A 9,281-nucleotide genomic window follows, 5' to 3' on the forward strand; every position below is an offset into this window, starting at 1 on the left:
TTCTGAAGTTTGGGTAAACCTCTTACAAGTTCTCGTTTGCTCAATCGATATAGATTTCGATAATGTACATGTCCAAGACGTTTGTGCCATAAATCAGTCTCGTCTGTATGGACCATGTAACATGTTTGATTAGATGAGCTGGATTTACTAATAATATAGCAATTTTCAGACGTTCTACGTCCAGTTAATATTACAGAACCCTTATTATTTAATATTTCACAGCTTTGATTAGAAAACCGAACATTATGGTTATTATCACATATTTGTGATATACTAAGCAAGTTGTGCTTTAGGCCTTCAACGTATAAAACATTTTTAAACACAGGAAGATTAAAAAGTTGAACCGTACCTTGGCCTATTATCTTGCAGTTGCTACCATCACCAAATGTGGTTGAACATCAATCATATCTTTCAGATCGGTGAATAAAGCTTTGTCACCTGTCATATGCCTGGAGCATCCACTGTCTAGGTACCACTTTGAATGACTTGTTGCTTTGAAAGCAGTGTGAGCAACCAAGCAGGTGACTTTAGGAACCCATTTCATAACTGTTTTGGGTTTAGGAACATAGTTGGTCTTCTTTTGTGTATATTTGTAGGAAGGACCTATAGAGTTAGATTTTAATAGCTCCTTGAGTAAATCAACTATCTTTTCAGCTAGTGGATTTCGATTCTGATTAAAGTTGACATGGCTGTTTCTAGGTTTTTGAAAAGTTTTTGAATTTTTAGAAAAATCTTGATAAGTACTTTTCCCTTTTGAGTTTGAGGACTCTCCTTTAACAAACATAGGAGGAGTATACTTTTGTTTAGGAGGTTAATTTTTATCATAGCCCAACCCGGATCGATCGCCACATTTTCTTGATCCGGATAAAAGTTTTTCTAACTTTGGATCACCTTGGACATATTTCCATGTGTCCTTTAAACTCAGAAGAGAAGATACTTCAGTTTTAAGATTCTCAATTTCAGATTTTAAATCAACAATTTGAGAGTTTTTGAATTCCAAATCACATTTTGATTTTTCAAAACTATCTGAAATTTGTGATTTTTCTAAGACAAGTGAATCAAAACAACTTTTGAGTTTAGAAAACTTTTCTTTTTGAAGTTTAAGTTTGACAGCAATTTTACAACTTTCCTTATATAGGGCATTGTAAGCGTCTTGAAGATCATCTTCATTTTCACATTCACTATTCAAATTTTCTTCACTTGTAAAGTCATTATCTGAAAATGTGAATTTGGCTAGAGTCATAAGAGCTTTGACCTCATTGCCCGACTCGGTTTCAGAATCTTCTGATTCAGAAGAACCTTCAGAATCAGATGATTCATCCCATGTAGCCAACATACCCTTCTTCTTGGGTTTGTCCCTTTTAGGACATCTATTTGCTAAGTGCCCATATTCTAGACAGTTGTAACATTGACTATCTTTCAAAGATTTTCGAGATTTGGGTCTAAACTTCTTTTTGTCATTTGATTTTTGAAAATCAACTCTTTTCTTGCTTTTGAAAATTTTGTAAAAATTTTTAGCTAAAAGAGCCATGTCATCTTCTGAATCAGAATTTTCTTCTGAACTACATTTAGAAGATTTTAGAGCGATAGATTTACCTTTAGGAGCTTTAAAGTTTAACTCGTAGGTTTGTAGAGAACCAACTAGTTCTTCAACCCTCATATTATCCGTATCACGAAGTTCCTAGATTGCGGTTACTTTAGAATTGAACCGTTCAGGAAGTGAGCGTAGTATTTTTGCACACACTTTACTTTCTGGGATTTTATCACCAAGACCCCACATTGAGTTTACAATGTCATTCAATCTAGTGTAGAAGTCCATAAACATTTCATTTTCCTCCATATGAATTTCTTCAAATCTGGTTATGAGGAGTTGGACTTTAGATTTTTTGACAATTGTAGTACCCTCGTGTGTCATTTCTAATATATCCCAAGCTTGCTTTGCAGTATCACAAGAGATGATTCTTTTGAACTCATCCGGTGATAGTGCACAAGTAATTGCATTTAGTGCTTTAGCATTTGCACTACTCTCACTTTTCTGAAGGGTGGTCCATTGGTAATATGGTGTGGTTTTCATAGACTTTGAACCATCAACTCCAGTAACTTCCATGATAGGAGGATTCCATTCAGTCACTGTGGCTTGCCACACATTTTCATCCATTGATTTGAGGAAGATCCTCATTCTGGCTTTCCAATAAGCATAGTTGGAGCCATCAAAGGGTGGAGGCCTAGTGACTGAAAGGCTATCAAAATTTGACATCTTAAATAGCTTAAATCGTTAGCTCAGGAATTAAATCCAAGAATTAAAAAGGAGCTATTAGGCTCTGATACCACTTGAAAAGGCCAAGCTATATGTCCTAGAGGGGAGGTGAATAGGACAATGCCAAATAGAAACTTATAACAGCGGAATAATAAAGAAAATGATAGCCAAATTAAATAATAATGCAGGAAAGAAAAACAACCTCAAGATTCAGATCTTGAGAGGTTGATACAAACGTTATTCTAAGGACAACCTTACACCAAAACAGAGTTTATGGTAGGACAACCTTATTTCTAGAAAGGTCTTTGTATCAAGTCTCAAATCGAAGAGGAATACAAAAACAAATATGAACTGAATTGAAATAACTTGTAATTAAAGATGTATTGTTCTAGGGACAGCCATACACCATAAAAATGGCAGGGCAACCTTGCTGGAACAACTTTCAAATGAAATTGAAAATCAAGCTTATAAAGGAATAGCAGAAAGTAAATTCTAAGCTATTACAACATTCTCACAAAGCTTGAAATAATTACAACATTCACCACCATACATACATCCCACAAAAAGAATAAAAATTAGAAGAGTAAAACAATCAACCACAACACAAGGGTTTATAGTGGTTCGCCTGTGTGTTCACCAACTGTTATCCAACAACCACACAAAAAGCTACTCCACTCCTAATATCCTCACACAGGGGATATTAGCGTTCACTAAAGATAGGTTTTCCCAGGTTCACCCAAAACCCTTACAATTGTGTCTTTGTATGTGGGCTTACACAATTAAAAACCCCCACTTCGAGTTTTCCTGGCTCTCCTCGGATAACCAAAATAACAAGATTTTTCCGCAAATCTTGAAAGAAACCAAAATAATAGAAAGGAATTTACAATATGTAAAATACCGAATATCTTCTTCGTTGTAGCAGCCCGGTAGAACCAAGTCAGAGTAGATGATTGAATGTCCAAGTTCAATGTCCAGTACTCGATTACAATGGTTCTAGATCTAATTGATTTTAAATTAAACCAAATAGGGCTTGCCTTAATTGATTTTGATTCCAAAGAAAGGGAATAACAATTCCTCTTTATCAAATCAGATTGGAATATAAGAAACAAAATCAATTAAAATAAAGCTAAGGAAAGAAGATATTAAATAAGCACACTTAGCTTAGATGGAGCACAAAATTATCTCTCAGAAGTTCGACGAAGATTGGCTTGAATACTATAATTAAATCGATGATTTCTTCTGAGATTCGTGCTCTATTTATAGGTGAGAAGATCGGGTCTTCGACTGGTCTAGAGTGCTCTTCGACTAGTCGAAGCTGTAACAGATATTTGAAAAATCCGGCGGGATATACTTTGACCGTTCTACGACTGGTCGTAGCTCTCCTACGACTGGTCGTAGGTCACCTACGACTGGTCGAGGATTTTCTTAGACTGGTCGAAGCAAGTCTAGGACTAGTCGAAGCAGACCTAAGACTGGTCGAAGAACAGACCAATCACATGTAAAATAACATTCGGTTTATGTATCCGAAATGACCTACTTCTAAGGTCATCCTATGGTCAAACAAACCTCAATCATGAAGTATGGACATTGAAACAAGAGACCATGAAGAATGAGCCTTGAAGTCTTGATGTAGACTAAACCTTGAAGTAGCTCAATCATGAAAGTGGCTTGAGTTTCAGCTTGAGTCTTGAGTTCAGCTTGAGTCTTGCCTTGTACTTTCTTTTTCTTTTCAGCTTGAGTCTTGTGAGCAGTTCTTGCATTCAAGAGTCTTGTCTTGTGATCAGTTCTTTCATTCAAGATCTTGAGTCTTGTACTTGAGAGTTTTTCTTGATGTGAGCTTAGCTTGTTCATGAAGTCTTGAATGTTGATCCTTGAGAGAGCTTCACTTAAGTAGGTTATATAAAACATAACAGAGATTTTGTCACCACAAATTTGACAACTTACAAGGATATAAACTATAGCACTTACAAACTCCACACAAGTAGTTTAGCCTCCAAATATCAAATCCTTGAAAGTCAAATAACATTGGAAACAGAAAGTGGCAAAAGTCCAAATTCAACCACAAAAGGGCCACATGCCCACCGAACAAATGGTTAGCACGGTACATACCTGGATCATGGTATGTCCATGGAGACCACCAGATCAATGGTCTAGGCCATTTAGCCGTGAAACAATATGTACAATGGTGAAGGACAACAAACTTATCTCATCCTGGCTCACATGAGACCCAAAACAAGCTCATGTTTTAAGTGTCACACACTAGCCTTCCCTTTCAATTTACACATATGCATTCCTTACGCTTGCAGAATTCCTTTTTTTTTCCAAGACAGTTGCATGGAACTCTGAAAACAGAAAATGCAAGGACACTGACGCAGGTTTTGATCTGAAAAGTGTTGTTCGACTTCTCTTTCAGTTGACACAATCATACAACCCCAATATTGTGACATTTTTTTACGATAAACCAAAAATCATTAAGAAAAACCATGACAAAAAGAAAAGAAAAGAAAGCATGCTGCAGGGCAATTCTCAAGAAAAACGAAAAACACCGCCACTAACCAAAAAGAAAAACAATCCAATGATCATGAATCCCCTTGAAACTACCGAGATAGTGACTAAAGGCTGAAAGACTATCCACAATCACCCTGTTGTGTTTTCCATTATTTGATTCCAATCATGAAAAGCTCACCTCTCAAAATGCCATGACATTCAGAAGCACCATAGTCGATTCCACAATCAAATACAAGTTCTTATTTACTTAATTGAGAATACTTTGCCATCAAATATTCTTCAATTTCTCAACTCCTGCAATCGCCATAAGATGGCAAGAAGAAACATCTTTCAGAAGATCCATTAGTCAAGAAAGGCCAAACCATGCCATCCCAACATAAAGGTCCACCAGCTGATGGTATAAATTATACCAATCAGCTCTTCAACTCTCCAGGAAAAATGGTCTTCGTGAAAGCTCAGGAGCATTGGACTATTAGATCTCCTTCAGCTTTCTGTGTCCAATGCACCTCACAACTTTCTGTGACCAGCTGTGGTCCTTCATTATGGTGTAGAGAACACACAAAATAGTCACTTAAATACATCCAGACAAATCACAGTAGCACTTCTCTAACATTCAAAATTTCAAAACCGAATTGGAAAAAAGATAATCAAAGTAAACTAAATCAGACTTTGTTACTAAAAATCCAACAACATACGAATTCAGCCAAACCCATCACAGAAACAGTACTCAAACTTCTTTTAAAAAAATATATCCAACCATCTAAACTCACAAACAAGATTATTCTAATCTTAGGCTCATCAAATATGCACTTTGAGACTTGCAGTTTGGATGATTTAGACTGGGCTAATGACATGCCACATGTACAATTGTAAACTGAATATGCATATATACAAGTTGACACAACTTGTATTACAAAAATGGACTAACTTATTTAAGTAATTATCATCAGGATAATTCCTATTGTAGCCAGTGATGGCCAAAGGACATCACAGTTCTAAGATCATCTTTCTAACATATAGATAAACAAACATGTCAAAAACTTATGGGGTGGAATATCTGCTTACCTGCATAGAAACTGAACACAAGGGTATATATTGATCATCCACCTCTCTTGCTGCCAAGTAGTTCTGATGAAAATGCATCTACACTACAAGAAGGGGAAAAAATAATAATTTGTGGCTGCACCGATACGGTCTAGTATGAACGACTGCCTACGTACCCATTGTTCGGAAGATTGGGATCAAGCCACTACGTAGTTCTTAATATTTAAATCAAAATATTTTACGCATAAGCAGAGAAAAAATCAAAACAAATCATAATAGAAATGTGTACCTTCTGTTACGCATAAGAAGATGAAAAGCTGAAACAAATCACAATATAAATCTTTGTAGATTAGTCAAGCAAAAATACTAACATGAAACAAACATTAGCTGTCACAACCAACTGTCAAAATCAATTATTTTTGTTTTCAGAAATAACAAAGAGAGAGAGAGAGAGAGAGAGAGAGAGAGAGAGAGAGAGAGAGAGAGAGATCCCTCCATTTAGCTCAATCCATAGTTGTCACAACCTACAAAATAAAATAACAAGAAGAAATTAGTTAATATTTATAATTTTATATAAGTTCTATTGTATATGAAAAAAAAAATCTTACCAAACAACAACAATCAGGCCAACAAATACTTGTTCCAGCCGCATCCCCAATTGTTCTGTATCGTCCATAGGGTCTCATCAAAGTCTCTTCACGTACAATTGCCACCTGAATATATACTTCCCAAAAACCATTTCCAAGTGGGAACCCGCCTACTTTTGTGAGCGGATCCTTACTCAAGATAATCCCTCTAGCGACAGTAACCCCACGGATACTAGTAAGAAGAACTTCGATTACGTCCTACAAATAAAAGTTACTATTTAACACAATACATTGCATCATTTGTATACCACATCTAATTAAGAACACAATAATCTCAAAACATAATAAAAGAACTATTCGATTTGTGTGAAAATTTACCCCGGTATTACTGCAAGTCGTAGTCTTTCCCTTTTTCACTAAGTGTCCCTACAAATGATAAATCAATGTCAATCATCATATACCGACTAAACTCTATATAATATAAGACATAATACACATGTAAATATATGCATATATATCATATAATTACCTGGCTTGATGATGAGGCCGGTTGGTTTAGGTTGAGATTAGCTGAATTATCTAATACTGTGGATTTCAGATTTGTCCTAGAGGATATCAGCTGCGCCATGGATTCTTTAAAAGATGAAAATTCTGATTTTAGGGATGATACTTCTGATTTAGGGATGAAACTTTCAATTTTAGGGGTGATACTTTAATCTGCAGTCCTTCATATTCTTCATTTCTACTCTGAGCAACGGAGGCAATCCTTCGTTGGCTACGTGTTGTTCCCCACAAATCAATAGGAGTGGGGCCTAACCCATAAGTGCGGACTCGGCCATGTCGATCTTCTCCCATTACTTGAGAGAACAAGTCATTCCTTCCTGTGCTATTCTGTGAGGTATCGGGCTGCTGAGAAATTTGTTCATTAAGTTGTTCCTGCAATAGAAAAATATCGGTTTAGATTGTACAATGATAAATGAGAGATTTTTTTTTAAAGTATAAAACATAACGATTAGATGCATGGATATACCATTACTCTTAATGAAGCCTCATCCACAGGCCTACCACTCTTGCACGTATGGGTCAATATAAACACATCTGCTCGGCTTGGATCCTCGCCACTAGCCGTTTTCTTCCTCTATCATTATGTAAACAAGTTATATATAATAACTAGACCAACATGGTTGATCGAGTGATTAAGAAAATTTACCTCTTCCTCACGTATCCGTGTAAAGCTCTTTGAGCCTGCAGCGTGGCCGATTAATTGTCTTTTTCGATTCTTTAAACTTGTTTTACTACGAGCCTATATGTAAACACACCGACGGAGTAAATTATAAGATATCAACGAAAGATTATTGTGTAATTCTAAAGCATAAAGCAATCGATAATTACTCATCACATACCTTCCCTTCTTTAGAGTTCCAAAACTGAATAAGTGCCTTCCACTGATCCTCTTTGACCCGCTCATCAAGGTTCACAAGCCGCTCCTCGTCAGTCTCATGAAGAGAATAGTAGAGTTTTTTTAGTTCACATTTCCAATCCTTCCATTTTCTACCAATTGATTGTAACACCCACTTCTTTGCATCCGCGTCAAACTCAAACTTGGACTGCATCACATGTTAAAACCAGACAATCATATAATGAACAAAAAAATGGAAAAAAAAATGAAAAATGAAAAAAAGTAAGCATTGTCACCATTACCATAACAAGTCCTAACATATCATCCTTCCGTATTGGTCGGTTGAACCTTGTTTGCACACTATGCAAGTACCTTGAGCAGAAAGTTAAGCATTCTTCTGCCAAGTACCCTTCTGCAATTGAACCTTCGGGTCGACTTCTATTACGTACATAGGACATCAATGTGTGTAGGTACCTATGGTCACCAATATTAAACAGTTCAGAAATATATGGTCGATTAGCATATCATGGAAAATAAATTTAATTTATAAATATTAGCACGCATCTCTCGATGGGGTACATCCATCGGTATTATACCGGTCCTGCTAGTTTGGCCTCACCCGCTAAATGAATAGGCAAATGCACCATAATATCAAAAAAAGCCGGTGGAAAGATCTTTTCTGGATGGCAAAGTGTTAGCACAATTCGAGATTCCAATTGGTCGAAATCTTTTACTCGGACTACTTTGGAACATAATTCCCTAAAGAAACTGCTCAATTCAAGCAAGGTTGAGCTCACACACTGAGGAAGTGTTGTTCGTATCGCCAACGGAAGTATTTGTTACATCATAACATGACAATCATGGCTCTTGAGTCCTAAAATTTTGTGCTCTTTGAGATGCACACACCGTGAAATATTTGCTGCATAACCATCTGGAACTTTCACCCGCTTCAAGACTTTACAGAAATCATCCTTTTCACTCGATGACATAGAAAAGCATGCAGGTGGCAAATATATTTTATTTGATGAGACCTGTCTCAGGTAAAATGTTTGTCTTGTACCCATATCTTGCATGTCAAGACGTGCTTTCATATTATTTTTTGTTTTCCCTTCAATGTTCAACAATGTCCCAAGCACATTGTCACATACATTCTTTTCAATATGCATCACGTCTAGATTGTGACGTAATAGATTATGCGCTCCCAATACGGTAAATCAAAGAAAATGCTCTTCTTTTTCCAGTTATATCTTTCTTCCTCATTGTCTTCTCGTCTTCTCTTATGCCCATGACTGCCTACGGTCTTCTTCCCAAAGGTGACATTAATTCCTTGTAACTGAGCCAACACATCAGACCCAGATAGTGGAGTTGGCGCCTCACAAAATTCTTTCATGCCATCAAAGGATCTGCTATCCGTTCTAAACTTATGATCAGGTTCCAAGAATCGACGATGACCCATATAACAAAACTTTCGACCATGCTTTAACCA

The 9,281-nt window shown here is 36.5% G+C and overlaps 1 protein-coding gene across 1 annotated transcript; it reads right to left on the reverse strand.

The window, feature by feature from the left end:
- Window positions 1-5,949: 5,949 nt before the first annotated feature.
- Window positions 5,950-7,069, reverse strand: LOC131249942 (uncharacterized). Its single transcript, XM_058250669.1, has 4 exons — window positions 6,926-7,069; window positions 6,775-6,822; window positions 6,418-6,654; window positions 5,950-6,333 (listed from the first exon to the last, which is right to left on the reverse strand). Exons 1-4 carry the CDS (start codon window positions 7,022-7,024, stop codon window positions 6,313-6,315), a joined length of 405 nt encoding a protein of 134 aa, XP_058106652.1. The 5' UTR covers window positions 7,025-7,069; the 3' UTR covers window positions 5,950-6,312.
- Between the last annotated feature and the right edge of the window lie 2,212 nt (window positions 7,070-9,281).

Source organism: Magnolia sinica, chromosome 6, assembly GCF_029962835.1.
Source record: "Magnolia sinica isolate HGM2019 chromosome 6, MsV1, whole genome shotgun sequence".
NCBI lineage: Eukaryota > Viridiplantae > Streptophyta > Magnoliopsida > Magnoliales > Magnoliaceae > Magnolia > Magnolia sinica.